Source organism: Erythrolamprus reginae, chromosome 6 (assembly GCF_031021105.1).
Source record: "Erythrolamprus reginae isolate rEryReg1 chromosome 6, rEryReg1.hap1, whole genome shotgun sequence".
Classification (NCBI taxonomy): domain Eukaryota; kingdom Metazoa; phylum Chordata; class Lepidosauria; order Squamata; family Dipsadidae; genus Erythrolamprus; species Erythrolamprus reginae.
Window position 1 is genome coordinate 23,045,253 of NC_091955.1, and position 22,990 is coordinate 23,068,242.

General features: G+C 40.4%; 1 protein-coding gene across 1 annotated transcript in view; it reads right to left on the minus strand.

The window, feature by feature from the left end:
- Positions 1–22,990, minus strand: part of TUBGCP6 (tubulin gamma complex component 6) — a 44,162-nt gene that overhangs the window by 2,624 nt on the left and 18,548 nt on the right. Inside the window, exons 11-25 of the mRNA XM_070755387.1 lie at positions 19,683–19,832; positions 19,403–19,484; positions 19,229–19,317; positions 18,946–19,061; positions 17,312–17,450; positions 17,123–17,230; positions 14,017–15,253; positions 10,137–10,177; positions 9,337–9,526; positions 5,289–5,457; positions 3,501–3,642; positions 3,078–3,272; positions 2,061–2,193; positions 1,609–1,822; positions 122–321 (exon numbers count right to left, since the gene is read on the minus strand). Of these exons, the coding sequence (XP_070611488.1) occupies positions 122–321; positions 1,609–1,822; positions 2,061–2,193; positions 3,078–3,272; positions 3,501–3,642; positions 5,289–5,457; positions 9,337–9,526; positions 10,137–10,177; positions 14,017–15,253; positions 17,123–17,230; positions 17,312–17,450; positions 18,946–19,061; positions 19,229–19,317; positions 19,403–19,484; positions 19,683–19,832 (3,205 nt within the window). The remainder of the gene's footprint in view (positions 1–121; positions 322–1,608; positions 1,823–2,060; positions 2,194–3,077; positions 3,273–3,500; positions 3,643–5,288; positions 5,458–9,336; positions 9,527–10,136; positions 10,178–14,016; positions 15,254–17,122; positions 17,231–17,311; positions 17,451–18,945; positions 19,062–19,228; positions 19,318–19,402; positions 19,485–19,682; positions 19,833–22,990) is intronic.

Below are 22,990 nucleotides of genomic sequence, written 5' to 3' on the forward strand. Positions count from 1 at the left end.
TAAACATTCTTAATTTCAAATGTAATGTGATCTTTAAAAGCATTAAGTCAATTATGTTGTGCTTGAGTTTCATTTTGATTTTCAGATTAACATTACAGAAAAATTACATGACAAGTCTTACCGTTGAACAGAAAATGAGAGTAATATTTGAATGTGTTATAGGACTGCTGCATTAATCCAAAATTAGGGTGAACAGCCACATGTTTGCTGCTATCAAAATTCCAAGACTGAGAGATTAATTGGCTACGGAACTTTAAAATGAGGCTAAAGATGCTGTGAATTATATTCATCACAGGGGCTGCCTTTTCCGTCAATAATCCCCTGTCACAGAAAAATCAAAGATATATTTTAAACATATACCAATGTGAAATTAACTGACAGGCAGCAATATAATGTCTCTAACTTTGTAATAGATTTTAAAACTATACATCCACAGTTATAAGAACATGTTTAGGTCTGAAAATAAAGAAAATATTAAAAAGAAACTTAAACTGGTTCATTGTTTTTTAAACATCTTGCTCTTTGAACCCTTTCTCACTTTTAAAAATTAGAGTCCAAAACCAGCTTTTGTATATATTTATCATTTACCATATTAAGAATTAAAACTGATTGAATTGATTCAGAGTGTTGATTATTGAATCATGTAAAAAAGTATACTAACTCCATTAGATACTAACCCTTCGTTCATGAAAACCCCAAATTTTTAACGAATAAAAAATAGTAAGTGTAATTGATTTACATCAAGGGTGTTAAACTCGCGGCCTGGTGCCCGGATGAATCACGTGCTGGCCACGCCCATTCCCATTTTAGCAAAGGGGGAAGTCACAATATGACACATGACAACATGACAATGTGAGCTTAACACCCCGATTTACATTTTGTAAATATATTCAACATCTGGAAAATAATTTTGCTTTTGTGAAGCCAGAAAAGGACTGGATGATTTCCAGACATTCTGCTATGAACTTTCTTAATAAACTATAGTTTGCAGTCAAACTTGTCTGGATTCTGTGAACCTGAACTGCCTTAAAGGGTTGACATGAATCTTGATTCTTCCCTGCTCCGCATAGAGTCATCATTATAGTAAGGAACCAATTACAAAGAGGATTGGGGAAAGAAACCACTTGTCCAAAGGATCCTAACTATATTTATTTGATTTTTATGTATAATTTACTTTAAGCCATTTTGGGAGACCTATTGTCCTAAACGGATATAAATTATTGTAATCGATCAATCATCTAACAGCCTCTAGGATTCAAAGAAAGTATAAATTTATAAACACAAGAGAAGCCACAAGTGATTCTGTACTAGGGTGGCTACAGTCCAGATTGCTCCTCAGAACATACACAAACTGGCTTTTTAACAATCTTAAAGAAATTATTTCTGCTAGTTGAAGTACTGTATAAGATCCTCTTCATTCCTGCAATGCAATGCAAGGAAATGCTTTCCGTGGTCCATCAATGCACAATGCATCTGTTCTGCTACATTATAGTAGAAGTAAACCCAAACCAAGTCAGTGTAATGGAAATCCATTATGTTTAATTCATCCTTTTACTTATATGAACAATACTGATCAACATAATCAGACAAGTTATACAGCTTCCTTACCGAAAGATTGCTTTGTTGAGATATTCCGCATGTGTTCGGTAAATTTCTTCCAAATTTCCCACAGAAGACAATTTATTTCCAAATTCACACCAAGTGACATGCAAAATCTGATTTGCAATATAACCTTGAATAACTTTAACAAAATGCTGCATTTCGTGCTTATAAAGCTGCAGTTGTCGAAACTGGACTGAATTCGATGCATGCTTTACTAACGCTGAAAAACAAATATTACATTTAATCACAGGGTCTGAAAACACATTTATTTATTTAAAAATGAGAAAAATATTTTAGAAGCCAAATTTAAAAGAAAAAAGGATAAATATAATTTAAGGTTAATGAATTACTGCTAAAATGTAATAATGTTGAATAAAATATTAGATGATCAAAATAATATGTGTAAAAATACTTCAATGGAAAAAAATAAATATTTGAGAGAAGCAAATCAGTCTTACCAGTTCGCTTTAAGTGGAACCAGACATCTTTAAGAGTCCATACCATATGTTTCAGCTGTAGCAGGAACGAGAATATCTTGTTATATTTATTCATACAGTTTTCAGTAATTACAATATTTAAGGGCCAGTCAACCTAAAAGAAAAAGGAAATATTTCTCACTGCATATGAATCTTTATTTTGCAAACTTTGCACCGGACCAGGATATCTGCGAGACCACCTTCTGCCGCACGAATCCCAGCAGCTGGTTAGGTCCCACAGAGTTGGCCTTCTCCGGGTCCCGTCGACTAAACAATGTCGGCTGGCGGGACCCAGGGGAAGAGCCTTCTCTGTGGTGGCCCCGAACCTCTGGAACCAGCTCCCCCTAGGGATCAGGACTGCCCCCACCCTCCTTGCCTTTCGTAAACTTCTTAAAACCCACCTCTGCCGTCAGGCATGGGGGAACTGAGACATCCCCCTTTGCCTATGTAGCTGTATGTATGATATGTTTGTGTGTATGCTTTTTTATATACTGGGTTTTTTAGGCTTTTTAATGTAAAATTGTTATTTTAAACTTTAATATTAGATTTGTTACTGTATATTGTTTTTATCACTGCTGTGAGCCGCCCTGAGTCTGCGGAGAGGGGCGGCATACAAATCTAATTAATAATAATAATAATAATAATAATAATAATAATAAGAAGAAGAAGAAGAAGAAGAAGAAGCAGTTTAAAAACAACACAAATATGCGTTTATAAATACCATCAGGAAATATTCTGAATCAATTATTTTAATAAATCAATCATGGTTCTAGAACACATACACCCCATTAGCTTTTGGGCACTAGGGACCGGTTCCGTGAAGAAAGCTTTTCCACAGACTATAAGGGGGGGGGGGGGGGGGTTGGTATACTGCCTGCATCTTCCAGACAGAGGTTGACTTGTTTCTGTGGCCCACTTTCTGGCATGCTGTGCCCTGTTGGATCAGGTTGGGGACCCCTGCTATAGAATATAAGTCAAAAATTTCCATGGGCATCTCACCTTGTATCGTAAGTCTAAGCAGTTTAGGGCATCAGGAGCATTGGGTTTGAACATGTCTGGGAGATATTTCAGTGCAAAAGAGAGGTTAGAAGCCAAGTGACTGTCTCCATGAAGACTGTACTGAAGTGCCTTATTCAAGATGGAATTGAGGACTAATGGATTCAGAAGTTCACCAGGTGTCTGTCCTGATCCAAGCTTGAATGAGAAAATAGCATATTAGAGGCTGAGAATTCACTGGGCAGGATGTAAGCAGAAGTTAAGCATGCTGTTTATTCCCAGAAAATCTTATGCCAGAGTTTCCTATAATGCACAGTTCCAAGACTGGCTGTTTGCTCTTGATCATCATTGGAAACACACTCATGAAATGGCTATTTTCTGACCTATCATCGGTTTACATCGGGGCAAATAGATATAATTCAATACCTTTTCAAAAAGCAAATCGCTGAGTGATTGAGCAAATTCTCCATCTTCCATTAACAAAAAATGCCTCAATGCTTCAAAATGTTTCTCAACATTCAATTCCACAAAATAATAATCCACAATGGCTTTGTTTACCAGGGAAACACTACAAAAAAAAAGAAATAGATGATCCAAATTTTAAAATGTAATATAATTAAAATTCTCTGTTCGTTATAAAAGAGAAGAAACAAAACCACAATAAGCTGGAATAAGGTAAAATGAATCACCAATCAAACCATGTTAAAAATAATGGCCCTTTTGATCCTGTATACAGAATTAATGGTTGGCTTCTACAAAAGAATTTACTAGAATAGCTCAACGTCTTTTGGTTGCTTTTCAAATAAGGATGTATCATGTATATTGAAAATAAAAAGTTCATTTTAAAGACGCCTAGTTTTTTACTCTAATTCTTCATCATATATTTATGCAATTCCTTTGGCCTGATGAAGAAAAGACTAAAGAGGAAATATGCAATGATATTTATAGATCTAATACAAGTTATTATATTATTGTTTCTGTAATCACTAAATTGTCTATACCAGTGGTGGCAAACCTTTTTTTCCTCGGGTGCCAAAAGAGAGTAAGCAAGTGCTATCCGTCGCCCCCTGGAGGCCCCCTGGAGGCCGGAAATGGTCTGTTTCCCAACTTCTGGTGGGGCTGGTAGGCTTGTGTTTTGCCCTCCCCAGGGTCCAAAAGCTTCCTGGAGCCAGGGTGTTGTGGTTAGCTCTGGCCCAGCTCCTGTCCCAAGGACTGTGGATGTGGGGGAGACATCCACATGCTGCAGGCCTGTTTTGCCCCCCCCCCCCGGTGGAATCTGCTGATGAAGGCTCCTCTGACCAAGAAGACATGAGTGACAGGGAGGAGGAGAGTGTGGCAGACAGCTCAGAAGGAGATCAATTATCTAGCTCCTCCTTGGATTCAGAACAAGAGTTAATGATACAGCCACACATGCGGAGAGCGATGCATAGGCAACAACAACTGAGAGATTATTATCAAAGAAAATGAGGCCACCTGTGATTGGGTGGGGCTGTGGTAATTAATGAAGCTGCTATAAAGAGCAGCCTGTGGGTTTGGCCATTGTGGAGGATTATCTGATCCTTGTGTTTCGTGACTGCTTTACTGACTTTTTGTGTGCTGATTTTTCCCCGCTTTGAAACTAAACCAGAGCAAAGTGTGTTTCACTTTGTGAAAGAAGGACTGTGAATTGCCTCACAGCTGCAAGTTAAGTATCACAGAACTGATAAGGGACTTGTACAAATTACCAGTTTGTTTGGAGACGAGTGCTCTTTGCTATACCAAAAGAGGGCTTAGGTTAAGTGAATTTTCATTATAAAGAACATTGTTTTGAATTTTCAAACGTGTGTGTGTCTGAAATTTGTCCCTGTGAATTTTTGGGAGGAGTCTACCAGAGAGCCCGACAGAACACAGGGGAGGGTAAAAACGCCCCCCCACCCCCCCATAAGCTCTCTGGGAGCCAAAAAGGCCCTCCCAGAGCCTATGTACAAGCCAAAAACCAACTGGCTGGCACACACATGAACGTTGGAGCTGAGCTTGGGCAACGGCTTGCGTGCCAGCAGATATGGCTCAGCGTGCCACCTGTGTCACCCATGCCATAGGTTCGACACCACTGGTCTATACTGTTGACTCAATAAAAGGAGGGGAGATGATCATTTGTTTGTCCTTAACGAAACAATGTGAACAGCAGAACAAGGTACTCTTACATATTGACTTAATAGTTCCAATGCTACTTACTGAGAAACTAAGGGAGTAGTGATTGACCGTTTCATCAGCACTGGAAGTGATAAGAGCTCACTTAGCTGTACAGCTGTTTCATCTGTTGCTGATTGTATTGAGGGATGCACAGGGAAAGTATAGGATCTGGGGATCATGTGATGTAAGAGATGGGAGACTGGAAGCTCGGCTGCATTACAGATTAAAAAAAAAATAAGCAAAACTTCATTACTTTTAAAGATTATCAAAAGGTAAAATATAATGAATCAACAACCAATATGTAACAGCCTGTAGTTTGCAGTCACCAACTTAGTACAGTAGTACTTCTAGATACAAGCTGCTCCACATGCGAGTATTCCAAGATATGAGCCACAAGGGGAGAGAAATTTCTGTTCCAGACCCGAGCTCAAATTTGGGATATGAGCTGAGCGTCCACTAGGTGGCGCAAGGATCCTTGCTTTTGGTTATCTCGGAGGTGAAAAACAAAGTCTAAAGCCATTTGTTCCAGATACGACATAAAAGCTCCCTTCTGGAACGAATTAAACTCGTATCTAGAGGTATTACTGTATATAGATAACAACCATAAAGCAATGCAAGTATTTATAAAATGCTGTTCAAAAAGTTGAAAACTGAATGCCAAAGAGAGAGAGAAAAGGTGCACATAAACATAATTTAGCACATGTTTTAACCACCAGTAAAAGCATTTCCTTAGTACGTAGTACATGAATATCTTTTCCTAGGAATTCTGGAAAACAATTTCTAGTGCCTGAATTATGAATCTCAAGTAACCCATAAAACTACAAGAATGGAGATTTGCCATTTTCTACGCAACACAAATATTTTTCTTTAGAGTTCAAAATTACTAAAAAAAAATAATTAAATCCCCAAAGTTTTACAGTAAAAGCAACAACTTGTGATCTTCCATGAGCCGGGGTGGCGCAGCAGGTAGAGTGCTGTACTGCAGGCCACTGAAGCTGATTGTAGATCTGAAGGTCAGCAGTTCAAATATCATCACCGGCTCAAGGTTGACTCAGCCTTCCATCCTTCCGAGGTGGGTAAAATGAGGACCCGGATTGTGGGGGCAATACACTGGCTTTAAAAAGTGCTATTGCTAACATGTTGTAAGCCACCCTGAGTCTAAGGAGAAGGGTGGCATAAAAAATGAATGAATGAATGAATAAATATAGTATGAGGTAGTCATAACAACAGGCTGGAATACTCCAATGCCTACTCAAAATGTTCAAGGATTCCCTTTTCTCTTCTGGATCATCCCTTGTCGTTAAACATAAATGAGACGCAGTTTATAATGTTCCAGAAAAAATTCGGGCTGGACTATGTCTGGAAGAGTGAATAATTAACTTCCAGGAAAACCTCCAGAATAGGGACATTTCTCAAAACATTCAGCTTAGCAGAACCTTAAGAGATAAGGAGACGTACATTTTTGCAGGTCCTAAAATACTTACAGTCTGCCCTTATACTATTCCTGTATTTTATCTTAGGATGGATATGTGTTTATCACAGGCATGTTTAAATTCAGTTACTGTGGATTTATCAACCATGTGTGTGCTGGAAGTTTGTTCCAAGCATCTACTTCTCTTTCAGTAAAATAATATTTTCTCAGGTTGCTTCTGATCTTTTCCCCAACTAACCTCAGATTGTGCCCTTGTTCTTGTGTTCACTTTCCTATTAAAAACACTTCCCTCCTGAACCTTATTTAACCCTTTAACACATGTCTCACCTTTCCCTTCTGTCTTCCAGACCAGCGTTTCCCAACCGGTGTGCCGCGGCACAGTAGTGTGCCGCGAGACACGGTCAGGTGTGCCGCAGGAAGCTCCAGGTGGGCGGGGCACTGCCAGTGCCGGACCGCCAGTGCCTCCGACCTGGAGCTCCCACTCTGCCCGATGCAGCTGTTTCCGGCTGGGCCCCAAAGAAGGAAGGCGGGAAAAAGGAGGCAGGGGCGGGGAGGTCCGGCAGTAGGAGTAAAGGGAGCCGCGGCCGCCCCTGTCTCCCCACGGTGCCTCTGGCCAAACGTGCCCCTGGCTTCTCTGCCCTGCCCCATTGCCCGCCCGATCCGCCCACTCTCCTCCTCCTCCGCCGCCGCCTCCTGTCTTGGGGCGTGATCCGCCCCCTCTCCTTCGCTGTCGGAGAGAGAATGGAAGGCGCCGTTGTCTTCGTCTCCGCCCGCCGGCTCCCCTCGCCCTCCCAGACGTCCCCAGCGCCCGGCCACGCACCGCCTCCCGTTAGCCCAGCCGACCTTTCCCTGCTGCCGTTTTCTCTTCATGGCGCAAAGCCACACAGTCCCGGACTCCCAGATCGCTCGCTTCTCCGGTCAGCAAAGCCATCTGCCCAGGAAAGCGCCGCGCCGCGCTTGCTGGCCGGAAAAACGAGCGATCCGGGAGTCCAGGACTCTGTGGCTTTGCGCCATGAAGAGAAAACGGCATCAGGGAAAGGTCAGCTGGGCTAACGGGAGGCGGCGCGTGACCGGGCGCTGGGAACGTCTGGGAGGGCGAGGAGGCTGATGGCTGCTGTTGCCTCTTAGCTGCAGAGCCGGCGGGCGGAGGCGAAGACAACGGCGCCCTCCATTCTCTCTCCAGCTCTCTCTCTCTCTTTCTTTTTCTCTCTGTTGCCGGAGAGAGAGAGAGAGAAAAAGGAGGGGAGAGAGAATGAGAGAGAAAGAAAGCAAGAGAAAGAGAGGGAAAGAAAGCAAGAGAGAGAAAGAGAGGGGGGAAGGAGGGAGAGGGAAAGACATAGAGGGAGGGAAGGAGGGAGAGAGAAAGAGCAAAAAAGAGGAAGAAAGAAAGAGGGATGGAGAGAAAGAAGGGAAGGAAGAGAGAGAAAGAGGGAGGGAGAAATAGAGTGAAATGGAGGAAGAGATTTTTTTTGGTCCAAACTTTTCTTTAGGCCCCCCCCCGCCCCCCCTTCAGTGTTCCCCAGAATTTTGAAATTATTAATAATGTGCCGCGGCTCAAAAAAGGTTGGGAAACACTGCTCCAGACTATACAGATTGAGTTCATTAAGTCTTTCCTGATACGTTTTATGCTTAAGACCTTCCACCATTCTTGTAGCCCGTCTTTGGACCCGTTCAATTTTATCAGTATCTTTTTGTAGGTGAGGTCTCCAGAACTGAACACAGTATTCCAAATGTGGTCTCACCAGCGCTCCATACAGCGGGATCACAATCTCCCTCTTCCTGCTTGTTATACCTCTATGCTATGCAGCCAGGCATTCTACTCGCTTTCCCTACCGCCTGACCGCACTGTTCACCCATTCTGAGACTGTCAGAAATCACTACCCCTAAATCCTTCTCTTCTGAAATTTTTGCTAACACAGAACTGCCAATACAATACCCAGATTGAGGTTTTCCTTTTCCCCAAAGTGCATTATTTTACATTTGGAAAGATTAAACTGCAGTTTCCATTGCTTTGACCACTTATCTACTAAAGATAAATCATTTGCCATCATTTACTATAGTGGCTGTACAATGAAAATAGAAGCATGTTAAACCTTGACTTATTACTGAGCCTCTCTCATCTCACATCCTTTAGAATTAAATCAAATTAGAATTTAAAAAGAGATTTTAAAAACTCACCCTCCCTAGGCTAAATAAGTTGGTAGACACTGATGTAGAACATCTACAGCAAATGTGATCAACCAACAGGGCAGCATGCAATCCTGAACAGCTAATTATGCAGCCCCACAAGATTTTAAATTTTTAATAATATTATTTATTTTTTTTAGTGACACTATATTATATATATGTGGGCCAAGACAAATTTACTCCTCAATGCAGATCAGGAAAGCCAAAATGTTTGGATACCCATGATCTAAAGCAGAGGTCTCCAAAATTGACAATTTTAAGCCGGGCAGACTTCAACTCCCAGAATTCTGGGAGTTAGTCCTCCAGGCTTAAAGTTGCAAGGTTGGAGACCCCTGATCTAAAGATCATAAACTCCTCACCCTTGAGGTACTGAGTTTTAGGTTAGCAACACTCAAGAATTATCTTCTTTGAAAGGCGGTATCATATCAAGAGTTACATTGTTTAAATGCCTCTCATTTTGAGACTACTCACACATAAACTCATATTGATCCTGATATTTTTCCAGGCAATATTGATTAGATAATTCTTGCAGGTAATCTTCTATTTTCCATATAGCAACCCCAGTGCTTCCTCCTTCCTGGTTTTCAGACAGAATGATCTCAGAGACAGAAGTTTGCTGAGTCACAACACTCAATGAGGTTGAATTTTCAGGTTCTTCTACCTGATGAAAAAGAAATGTTGGTGTTACAATGTTCCTTCAATTGGTATACTTATGTAGCCGCATTCAGTTTTCTAAATTCTAAAATATTCAAATCGACATAAACATATAATGGAAAAAAAATAGAAATTTCTCCAGGTTCCATAGTGCAAAAAAGTTAGTTTGTTTCCATATGAACCCACAATTAATTTCAATTAAACATATTAGCATTAATATCATCATATGGTCTCTGAATCATTCCTTAAAATTGCTAAGTCCCTAGTTATGAAAGAAGTGATAAAAGTTATAAAAGAAGAAAACCCCATTTTAGTGCTCAGAGACAATGGAAGATAATTAATAATCTCGCCTCCCTTTCTTTCTCTTGGTCAACTGCTCCTTATGGAGATAGAAGTCTCCATAGAACCACGCTAAGCAAAATCAACTCAGTGAAGCAAAATATGCTAAGAAGAAATAGCCAAAGCAGCAATATCTGAATACTACTACTGTATAACTTTTTCCTTACTGGCTTAGCCCTGAAAGCCTCTGCCGAAATGGTGGATTGGAAAGTCAACAATCTTTTGCATTTTGAAACCATAAAAAAATATGTGATTCATAAAGATGTGATTTTTCTCACCAGCAAAGGCTGAAGGTCTTTAACATCACCTCGGATGACCACTATACGAAAAAAAGAAATATTATGTTAGGGAACAGAATACATAAAATTCTGGTTCATAAATGGAATGTCCTTTTTGTATTCAGTTTTTATATTTCATATAAATATTTTATATTTTAGCCATATATAAAGTTATACCATATTTTTGGAGTATAAGACGCACCTTTTTTCTTCCTAAAAGAGGCTGATAATTTGGGTGCGTCTTATACTCTAAATGTTGCTCTCTCTTTTTTTTTTTCCAGCCCTAACTAGGTGCTAACAATCTTCCCAGCTCTTACCTTGTAGGTTCTTTCATTGTTTCTCTCTGCGAAGAATGTTTTCCAAGCCCTAAGTCTTTGCAGGGTTTTTTTTCATTGCTCTAACTAGTTCCAAGTAAGTTTCTTTCTAGCCCTAACCAGGTGCTAACGATGTTCCTAGCTCTTACCCACTTGCAAGCTCTTTCATTGTTACTCTCTGCAAAGAATGTTTTCCAAGCCCTAAGTCTTTGCAGGGTTTTTTCCATTTCTCTACTTGCTCCAAATGTTTCTTTCCAGGTGCTAATGATGTTCCCCGCTCTTAATGGCTTGCAAGCTCTTTCATTGTTACTCTCTCCAAATAAAGTTTTTTTTAAAAAAGTCCTAACCAAGGGATAAAATAATATGCTGAAGCTGACCAGACTAAGGATGCTAGCCAGTTGAATACCTGGTAAGCAGATTCTTTTTGTATATTCCTCCCCAAAAACTAAGGTGCGTCTTATATTCTGGTGCATCTTATACGGTATATATTATATGTAACTTTACCTCCCCCAATAATCAAAGACAAACAATATCAGGATAATATATATTTTGGAGCCCTATCTCTTTGTTCAGTTTTAGTATAGTTCTTAATAATATTGCAATTTTGGATTTTAATATTTTAACATTTTAAAGGTGTTTTATAACCTGTAACCTCTTGTTTTTGTTGCACAAACAGCTTTCAGTTATTAAATGCAATTCATCTTCCATTTGTTTTTATATAAGGGGGGCATTCTTAAGATTTGTTTAAGTATTAATTAGGATTAGGGTTGCTGACAAATTTTTAATTTTGCTACATAACTTCCCCAAACCTGCTGACCTTCAATTACAAAAAGTATTGAGGATTGTAGCCTACCATATTAAAGAGCAACAAGTGGGATAAGGGTTATGCTTAGGAAACTCATAAGATTTCCACTCACCTATTTGACCTCTCTGAATTCAACAGATTTCTTTTTTTTTGTTAATGTTTATTAAATATTAACATTAAAAAGAAAAAATGAACAAAACAAACATAAAAGAGAAAGTGGTATAATACATAATATGAAGTATTAATAGTAATATATAATCTCGAGTGTAAATGTGCAAGATACAATATCAAATATGATAAATATATGGTAAAAGTATAATATGTACTATAAAATAATAATAGTACTGGTAATATATAATCTTGAGTATTTATGTGCAAAATACAATATCAAATGTGAGAAAAATAAGGTAAAAGATCAGAGAAAAGGATAGAGGGAGAGAGGAAGAAAAGTAGAGAAAGAAGAGGAAAGGGTGTGTTCGCAATATAGCTGACACTTTTGTATGAATTGTATGACTTTGGGGTATGAAGGAGTAATAGGAGTACGTACGTCCATATCTTATTTATAAGGGTAAGGAGGTGTAGTTAGTAAGGGTTCATAAAGATCAATGGGACTCAAGCACTAGAAGAATGTGTAATCTGAACAAAGTGAGCTGAGATTCATATTGCAGGATTTAATAGCTGTCTTCAAGTTGAAGTCAACAGATTTCTTTAGTAGCTATATTTAATCTTTGTCTGTGAAACATGGCTAAATACATCCTATCCTGACTCCATCATCACATCAAGTAACTACCTTGTCCTTCGGTCTGACCGAGAATCCCGCAGAGGCAGTATAGCTATATTCTATAAAAAATCACTCAATCTAAAAAACATCCAAGTTGCACATGATCTTATCCTCCCGGTAACCATCATATGTGATCTTTCCCTCAATACCACACTTCGCTTCCTACTATGCTACAGAGCTCCTGACTCCGACATCACTCATGCAACCAAATTAACCTCACTGCTAACATGGGCAACCTCCTGCCCTTACCCCATTATCTTCCTTGGTGACCTCAACCTACCTCACATCAACTGGACCTTAAATGAATGCACCACGGAGCCAATTTACACTACCTTATACAATGCTGTCACCAGCCTGGGACTTGACCAATTAGTATCAAACAATACTAGACTCAACACCTGTCTTGACTCATATTCTGTAATAGCCAAAGCGCAAACTATGGTCTGCATATAAAAGAACAGAATACCCTACAAAAGTAGACTAACAATCCTGGGTCTAGAAAGCTTAGAACTACGACGCCTAAAACACGATCTAAGTATTGCCCACCAGATCATATGCTTCAACGTTCTACCTGTCAATGACTACTTCAGCTTCAACCGCAACAACACAAGAGCACGCAACAGATTCAAACTTAATATTAACTGCTCCAAACTTGACTGTAAAAAATATGGAACTCATTACCTGACTCAGTAGTGTCAACCTCTAACCCCCAACATTTTTCCCTTAAGACTATCCACGATTGACCTCTCCAGGTTCCTAAGAGGTCAGTAAGGGGCATGCATAAGTGCACTAGAGCAGCGTTTCCCAACCGGTGTGCCGCGGCACACTAGTGTGCCGCGAGACACCATCAGGTGTGCCGTGGCGAGAGGCAGCGGAGGAGAGTGGGCGGATCGGGCGGGCAATGGGGCAGGGCGGAGAAGCCAGGGGCGCGTTTGGCCGGAGGCACCTACTGCCGCACCTCCCTGCCCCTGCCTCCCCACGGTGCCTCCGGCCAAACGCGCCCCTGGCTTCTCCGCCCTGCCCCATTGCCCGCCCGATCCGCCCACTCTCCTCCGCCGCCGCCTCCTGCCTTGGGGCGAGCAATCCGGGAGTCCGGGACTGTGTGGCTTTGCGCCATGAAGAGAAAACGGCCGACTTTTCCCTGCTGCCGTTTTCTCTTCATGGCGCAAAGTCACACAGTCCCGGACTCCCGGATCGCTCGCTTCTCCGGTCAGCAAAGCCATCTGCCGAGGAAAGCGCCGCGCTGGCCGGAGAAGCGAGCGATCCGGGAGTCCGGGACTGTGTGGCTTTCGGCCGGGCTAACGGGAGGCGGCGCGAGGGCGGGCGCTGGGAACATCTGGGAGGGCGAGGAGGCTGATGGCTGCTGCGCACTCCACTCTCTCTCCGGCTCTCTCTCGCTCTTTCTTTTTCTCTCTGCTGCTGGCGTGGTGAATGAGAGAGAAAGAGAGAGAAAAAGGAGGGGAGAGAGAATGAGTGAAAGAAAGCAAGAGAAAGAGAGGGAAAGAAAGCAAGAGAGAGAGAGAAAGAAAGGGGGGAAGGAGGAGAGAGAAAGACATAGAGGGAGGGAAGGAGGGAGAGAGAAAGAGAGCAAAAAAGAGAGGAAGAAAGAAAGAGGGATGGAGAGAAAGAAGGGAAGGAAGGAAGAGAGAGAAAGAAAGAGGGAGGGAGAAATAGAGTGAAATGGAGGAAGAGATATTTTTTTTGTCCAAACTTTTCTTTAGCCCCCCCGCCCCCCCTTCAGTGTTCCCCAGAATTTTGAAAACATGAATAATGTGCCGCGGCTCAAAAAAGGTTGGGAAACACTGTCCAATTGTCTCTCCTTTATCTCCTTTATCTTTTCTTCCTTTCATATATCTTCTCTATTTTTATATCTTTTCTTCTATCCTTTTCTTTATATATATCACTACATGTCTAGTCTCTTCAATGTGTATTGGACAAAATAAATAAATTTAAAAAAATATATATTTGTATGTCACTCACCCTGTTCTTCTTCCACGAAGCTTTCTTCTCGCGTTTTATCCAAGTTAGCCAACCCATGGTCAGGTGGTCTTTTTTCTTGCTCTTCTCCTTTCCCATCAGAGGATCCCCCATGGTACAGAAATGTCTGTACTGTACAACTTGATGCAGGACCAAAACCTGCTTTAAGATGAGGTATGGGATCACTGTCAGTTGAAGGAGTCCATTCCCCCAGTTGAATACTGGCCTGAGATGCATGACCATAGGTGCTCCATCGAGGCCTTGAACTCTCAGAATCCGAAACCAGCTCTCCCACTTTAAAATGTGACTCAGAGGCATGGCCATGGACATTCCACCGAGGCCGAGAAGATAGACCTTCTGAGACATTTTCCTCAGTATCCAAAATGCCCCCCTGAGCATTCCATCGAGTTCTCGTGGCTTCTACCTTTGGCACATATTCACCGATCTTTATATGAGCATCTGAAGCATGTCCATGAATATTCCACCTGGGTCTCGAGGGCTCTACCTCGGAGGCATATTCTCCGACAGGAATATGAGCTATGGAAACATGCCCGTGGATGTTCCAGCGAGGCCGGCAAGGCTGTTCTTCAGGAGCGTATTCTCCAACTTTGATGTGTGCATCTGAGGAATGCCCGTGTGGATTTGAACGTGGTTGGGAGAGTTCAGTGTGAGGAATGTAGCCTCCTAATTTAATACTCGCATCAGATACGTGGCTCTGAATTTTCCACCGAGGTCTCCTGCTTTCAACGTTGAAAACATTCTCACCCACCTGAACGTGGCTTTGTGAAACTGAAGGCCTGAGAACAGTGTTAAAGTCATATTCATTATCCGTAGAAGCCTGCAAGGCTGATTCACCTTCTGTAGCCTTCTTTGGCAGAGAATTACTTTCCTTTCTTTGATCACTTAAAGAAAAATCTGAATCGATACTTTCCAGAGCTTCATCCAACAGGTTTGTCTGTTGCGTTGTTTGGACTATTTCTTCTTGAGGTTTTGGCAAAAAGTCTTCAAAATTCAGACCACCAAGCTCAGACATACCCTTTGGAAGTGTTGCCATCTGATCATTACAGGCAATGTGAGAATCAACTTCTGCTTCTTCCGATTGAGAGCAGTCCGTAGGCTGCACATTTTGGGGCTGTTTTAATTCCAGTGACTGATCACTTGAAATGTAATTTGTCAGTTCAGATTTTGTATCTCTCCCCATGTCCATAATCTTTTGATGGTCAGACTCTAAAGAAGTTACCTTAAGTGCAAAAATTGAAAATAATTACTACATGTAATTCAATTACATATCTGATTTATTGGTATGTTCAATTCTTTTATTTCACTTGAATTTTCTGAAATGACTTATATTTATATTTTACAATTGTACCGGTATTTACTAGTTCATCTTACTGTCTTCACTAAATTTCTCAAAGGGCTCAACAGAGTTTCATTTACCATGGAAATCATCTGGGTTACCACAAACATATAAGTACTAATCAAAGGGCATATTCATCTTTAAACCAATAGCCAATTGAATGGTAGGCTACATGTATGAAGAAAGTCCCATAGGACTGCAACTTAATACAACAATCAGAACAACTACTTCAAATCTGCATAGAATAAAAATGTTTAAAAGGAGAAATGGCCTGAAGTGTGTCTGTGTATAAAAATATTTGTTTTCATAGACTGTCACAGGTATATGTATGTAGATTGTCCTGAGTTCGGGTTTTACCCCATGTAATATTTTTAATGTCTTCGCAACATTTCGGCGAAATCACATTCGCCATCATCAGTCTTGCAATATATATCGGTATAATAAAGTACACCCTGGAAGCATTATGTTTTCTGTACCAAACTAATCTTAACTTTTGTTAATGAAACTTTATCCCATTTTTATACTTTTAAACAGGAAAAGTTATGGCTTTTTAATAACACAGAGCTAAATGATATTTTTGATAGTTGTAAAAATGGCTACTGTCAAGTATCAGTCTATGATAAAATTTCTTTTACTAGACATTTTACTAGTTTTTAAACTTTGGCCCCAAGCCATATATGTAATGTTGTGGTTGGCTCTGGCCCAGCTCCTGCCCCAGGAAATGTGGAGATGGATGCAGGGGAAACTTCACCATGTCATAGGCCTGTGTTATTGCTGACAGAGTTAGTGCAGAGTTTAGTTTCCTCGAACGAAGAAGGTGGGAGTGACTTGGAAGAGGGGAGCTTGGCACACAGCCCAGACAGTCCATCTCCATTATCTTCCATTGATTCGGATGAAGAAGTCTTGGACCCACGCAAGCGCAGAATTATGCGTAGAAGAGACCAAGTAAGGACATATTACAGGAGATAAGAGAGGCCACCTGTGTTTGGGTGGGGCTCCAGTAATTAGGGCTGCTGCTATAAATAGCAGCATGGGGTTTGGCAGTTGTGGAAGAGTACCTGATCGCACTTCTTCAGGAATCGTGTGTTGCTGTTTTCTGGACTTTGTTTGTTGATTTTTCACGCCTTTGAAACCAAAGCAGAGCAACGTGTGTGTGTGTGTGTGTGTGTCTCACTTCGGTGGAAGAAGAAGGGGTGTGAAGTTTCTTCACAGCTGCTACCTAAGTACTTAATGACTGCTTAAGGGAAATTGTACAGACTACCGGGTTGTTTTGGGATGAGTGCTCTTTGCAATACAAAAAGGGTGCTTAGTTTATTTTGAATTTTGTGATAAAGAACATTGTTTTGAATTTTCAAACATGTGTGTGTCTGAAATTTGTACCCTTGAATTTTCGGGAGGCTCCTACCGGAGAGCCCGGCAGAACATGTCAACCCCTAACCCTTAACATTTTTTCCTTAGACTATCCACGATTGACCTCTCCAGGTTCCTTAGAGGTCAGTAAGGGGCGTGCATAAGTGCACCAGTGTGCCTTCCGTCACCTGTCCAATTGTCTCTCCTTATCTCATTTATCTTTTCTTCCTTTCAAATATGTTCACCTATACTTTTATATCTTTTCTTCTATTCTTTTCTTTATTTATATTATTACATATCTTTCTCTTCAATGTGTATTATGTATTGGACTGACTGACTGACTGACTAACTAACTAACTAACTAACTAAATAAATAAATAAATAAATGTAAGAAGTACAAACCTGAAGGTCAGCATCTCTCTCTTGGCTTGCAGCCAGCACAACCTGGTCTTCTGGAATTATATTTACTTTTTTACTGTACTTTCCAGCAGGAAGTGCTTCAAGCATGTCCTAAACATAAAAGAGAAATATTAATGTTTGTAATAAATAGCTTCAATGCGATTTAAAAAAAATAAAGAACAGTATCAGTACCTCAATAAGCTTTTGATCTTTCAACAGAAAATTGAGACGGGCTGTTTCCAGTTTATGCCTCTGAATTCTCCATAAAGCTTTTTTCTCTCTACGAGCTGCATCCTCAGACAGCTTAGTATAATGATCAATTAACTCTTGTCTAATTGGAAAGAAAAAAAATACCACTGGTATCTTAGATCAAAGATACTATTAAAGCAGAGCAAAACTGTCAAAGTTGATTGCCTTGTTTCCCTGAAAATAAGACAGGGTATTATTTTCCTTTGACCCCTGAAATATGGCCTTGTTTCTATCCCATCAAACGTTGCTTGAAACTGAGGAGGCGGCACAAGGACCAGTCGGGAGGCCACCGGGATTTGGGCCGCCAGTTGTGCGAATGCTTGTAGTTGGGGACCCCCTGCTACACACCATAATTACCCCCCAAATTTTACCCTAGCTATAAACAAATTTCCAGAATACAAAGCACAAATGCCATGTGTTGCTGTGTCTTCAGAAGGCACAATACACTTATACACAACACACAATCAGATGGCAAGATTAATAACACAGTTCTGTACTGTAAGTAAAAATACACTTCAGATATGTCAGCTCATGGTAAGTATATTGTGTTCTTTTAATTGTTTACTGTGATTAGGGGTGCATGATCTATTAGATTGTCCAAATTCATCACTAGGTTTGACAACTCCACAGACAAAAATATGACATACTAGGACCATACAATGCTTCAAATGTGATTTGGATGAGGGGTTTCACAACAGGTTGGAACAGGAACGCAGCTTGTCTCTACCAACTCATGAAAGCAACTGCTTCTTTTTCCATTTAATAAGCAGCAGAGGTGCTCCATTTGTATTTCTGCATATTTCAAACCATCTCTTTTTAAGCAATATATTCATTATTTAGAGATTTTTAGTATTAGCAGAAAAAATATTCATTCTTCTCAATGCTAAAGTAAATCTACTCTTGATCACTGAAAAATCTGAACATGCTTGTTGTGGTTAGCTCTGGCCCAGCTCCTGCCCCAAGGAATGTGCAAGTGGATGTGGGGAAAACATCCACATGCCGCAGGCCTGTTTTGCTCCCAATAGAATCTGCCGACGAAGCCTCCTCTGACCAAGGAAGTGTGAGTGACAAGGAAGAGGGGAGTTTGGCAGACAGCCCAGGAGGAGATCAATCATCTGTATCACCCCTGGATTCTGAACAAGAATTGACACATCCACGCATGCGTAGAGTGATGCATAGGAGACAACAACTGAAGGATTATTACAAGAGAAAATGAGGCCACCTGTGGTTGGGTGGGGCTGCTGTAATTAGTGCTACAGATAAAAGTGCAACCTGGTGTTTTAGCCTTATGGCAGTTTATCTGATTCATTGTTTCGTCAAGATCGTGGTTTTTGTGCTGTTCAAGATTGTGTGTGGACTCTCTGGACTTTAGAAGTGGACTCAATTTCCCAGTTATTGGGTGAGCAATTGGATTGCACTTAACCTGTGCCTTGTGACATTTAAAAAGGGAGCTGTTTCTGTTTTTCTATTTATAAAAGCTTTTGGGTTTTCCCTTTTTATCATGTGGAGTGTGTCTGCCTGGACTAATTACCGTGTAATTACGGGCGGTTGAAACACACCAGCAGAACAATGCTTACCTTGCCCTTTTCTCTAAATCTTCTTCTAAAGCTTTCAGTCTCTTCTCCCTCTCTCGGAGTTCCCGAGCATAACTAAAATCATCATCAATTTCTTCCTGCTTCAGAGCACGTCGACGCTATTAAGATATTCAGAAAGATTTTCAGAATAATTTTCCAAGACCTTAAGCTGAGCTGTATATCTTTTCAGGAAAATTCTATATAGATTCTAATCTATATACACACATATATATATGCATATACATATATACACATACACACAGAGACCTGATGAATAAAAACATACCTCTTGATCTTTTACAAATTGTTCTTTCAACCTCTGAAATTGTTCACGTTTTGTTACGTCCAGTGCCATTTTTTCTGATATCTGTTGATCTAAAAATAAAGTTAAAATGCATATTTTTATTAGAAAAAAACATAGAAGAAATTCAACTAGACTGCAAAGACAAATATAAATTACCAGTAATGGCTTTGAGAGCTTTGCTAGCTGTTTCTCGAGCATGAGCAATTAACTCCTGTTTCTCAATTTCTAAGCGCAAAACCTAGGAGAAAATCCATGTGATTTATTACAATTTTCAAATGTTAAATCATAAAAGGAGACATGCATTAAATAAATTAGGACATTTGAAATTCAAAATGTTTGCACTCAGAAACCAAAATCTTGACTAGATTTTGTCTAGATCCTGGACAATGGAATGGAATAATTTCCATTCTGAAATTATTCTGTTAAATATATTTACCTTTTCTTCCTTGCTGATGGTACTATAGCGAGCAATTCTTTCCATTCGACCTACATAGATTGCACAATCTTTCTCAATCTCTTTTAATTCATCAAGGGAGAAAGTTACAGAAATCCGAGGAACAGAAATATCAGACCAGCATATATAGTGCTGCAAAAAGAGAGATTAAAATCAACTTTGCTTTTAAATTATACACCTTTTACTTTTCATTAGCCAGCTATATTATTTAAAGGCCTCAATCCTATAATTTCTGAATCTGATTGGCTTTATTCCTCCATAGACTTTTAGCAAGTGTTTCTACCATGAAGAAGAAAAAGAAATACTCTAAAGCAAGTAATGTAGAATATATTCTGATCACTTGTTATAAAAAATATAACTTTTAGGAACCTGCAAATAAAATGAACTCTAGGATTTCATGACACAAAAAGAGACAGGACATGAAATACTTAAAACACATAGAGCAGGGGTCTCCAAACTTTGCAACTTTTAGACCTGTCTACTTCAAATCCCATAATTCCTCAGCCAGGAATTCTGGGAGTTGAACTCCACAAGTTTTAAAGTTGCCTCGTCTGGAGGATGCAATTGGACCTTGTAAGAAGACAAACAGCATAGCCATGCAAACTGACAATTCCTGACTGTAATAGCCTGAAGATCCTAAACCAGGGGTAGGCAAAGTTGGTTCTTCTATGACATGTGGACTTCAACTCCCAGAATTCCTGAGCTAGCATGATTGGCTCAGGAATTCTGGGAGTTGAAGTCTATAAGTCATAGTAGAGCAACCTTGCCTGGCTCTGTCCTAAACTATCAGCAGCAAAAATAAAGGATAAGACAGAACAACTTAGAGGCTTATCAAATCCAATGCCAATCCTTCTGATACATATAGGAATAAATAGAAACATAGAAACATAGAAGACTGATGGCAGAAAAAGACCTCATGATCCATCTAGTCTGCCCTTATACTATTTTTTGTATTTTATCTTAGAATGGATCTATGTTTATCCCAGGCATGTTTACCAACCGCGTCTGCTGGAAGTTTATTCCAAGGACCTACTACTCTTTCAGTAAAATAATATTTTCTCATGTTGCTTTTCATCTTTTCCCCAACTTCAGATTGTGTTCCCTTGTTCTTGTGTTCACTTTCCTATTAAAAACACTTCCCTCCTGAACCCTTTGACATATTTAAATGTTCCGATCATGTCCCCCCTTTTCCTTCTGTCCTCCAGACTGTACAGATTGCGTTCATTACGTCTTTCCTGGTAGGTTTTATGCTTAAGACCTTCCACCATTGTTGTAGCCCGTCTTTGGACCGGTTCAATTTTGTCAATATCTTTTTGTAGATGAGGTCTCCAGAACTGAACACAGTATTCCAAATGTGGTCTCACCAGCGCTCTATATAGCGGGATCACAATCTCCCTCTTCCTGTTTGTTATACCTTGGCTATGCAGCCAAGCATCCTACTTGCTTTTCCTACCGCCCGACCACACTGCTCACCCATTTTGAGACTGTCAGAAATCACTACCCCTAAATCCTTCTCTTCTGACGTTTTTGCTACCATAGTACTACAAAAAAACAGCCAGAACCTCCATCTATGTTGAACACGATTGGTCACGCAAATGAAAGCGCTATAAACAAATAAAGAAATTGGGGTGAATGGGAGAAATCTGCTTTCTGGGACTGAAATCTGACTTATTTAGATGATGGATTGTTGGCACCTAACAAGGATTGGTAAAAAAAAATGTTTGGACAAACCATGGCAAGGTTCAAAAGACTTGAAACCAAATTCTCTGCAAAGCTGAAATAAAAATGGTGAAGGACCACAGAAAGAGATTTGTGTAATGCAGAAATTGGACTTCTTAAGTCACTCAAAGAAAACTGAGAAACAACATTAATTCATTATGTTCATGCCCTTCAATGTTAGCATTAATGTTTGGAGTATGGAAATAAACATGAGCTCGAGTTCTCAGTACAGAATATGGAAGATATAATAGATGGCTGGTGAAATGACTATCTCTGCAACACAGCAAGCAAATTATACTATTTATTCAAAAGGTAACAGAAGCAAAACAAAGCAGGGAAGAGGAACTGTAAATATTAACCCTGCTTAGAGACTGCAAGAAGCAAGAAAAAGATTTGGATAGTATCTTCCAAAAGGAAGCATGTCTCTCAATAAGAGATTAAACTGTATTTGTGGAAGACATACAGTGATACTTCGTCTTACAAACGCCTTGTCATACAAACTTTTCGAGATACAAACCCCGGGGTTTAAGATTTTTTTGCCTCATCTTACAAACTATTTTCACCTTACAAACCCACCACCGCCGCTGGGATGCCCCACCTCCAGAATTCCGTTGCCAGTGAAGTACCCGTTTTTGCACTGCTGGGATTCCTCTGAGGCTCCCCTCCATGGGAAACCCCACCTCCGGACTTCCGTATTTTTGTGATGCTGCAGGGGAATCCCAGCAGGGGAATCCCAGCAGCACAAAAATGCGTGTTTCGCTGGCAACAGAAGTCCAGAGGTGAGGTTTTCCAGCGAGGGGAGCCTCAGTGAAATCGCAGCATCACAAAAACACAGAGGTCTGGAGGTGGGGTTTCTAGGACTTTGGTGTTTTTGCGATGCTGCGATTTCACTGATGCTCCGTTCGCTGGGAACCCCACCTCTGGACTTCCGTTGCCAGTGAAGCGCTTGTTTTTGCGATGCTGGGATTCCTCTACTGGGATTCCCCTGCAGCATTGCAAAAACACAGAAGTCCGGAGGTGGGTTTCCCATGGAAGAGAGCCTCAGGGGAATCCCAGCAGTGCAAAAACAGGCGCTTCAGCTGGCAAAAGGGGTGAATTTTGGGCTTGCACGCATTAATCGCTTTTCCATTGATTCCTATGGGAAACATTGTTTCGTCTTACAAACTTTTCACCTTAAGAACCTTGTCCCGGAACCAATTAAGTTTGTAAGACAAGGTATCACTGTATTTCAATATCTATTAGAATACAAGATATTCCTCCCAGTAATTCCTGATTTGTAGTGCTGGCATTTTTTTTTCTTCAAAAGCTGAAAGAAGATATAAGAAAATCAGCTGTCCTTGACTTGATGCTACTGAATATGGGAAACTTAGTTGAAGTAGTGAAAGAAACATGAAAGAAAATAACCATTTAATTTTAGAATTCTTGATCTTCAGAAAAACTAAAGCAGTATACACTCAAGCATGTATTATGGGACTTCCAAAAACAAGATTTTGATAAATTCAAAAAATCACTGGTAGGCTCCAATGCTAAGAGAAACTACCAGTAATCAGAAAGGGCTCGAGAAGAGTAAG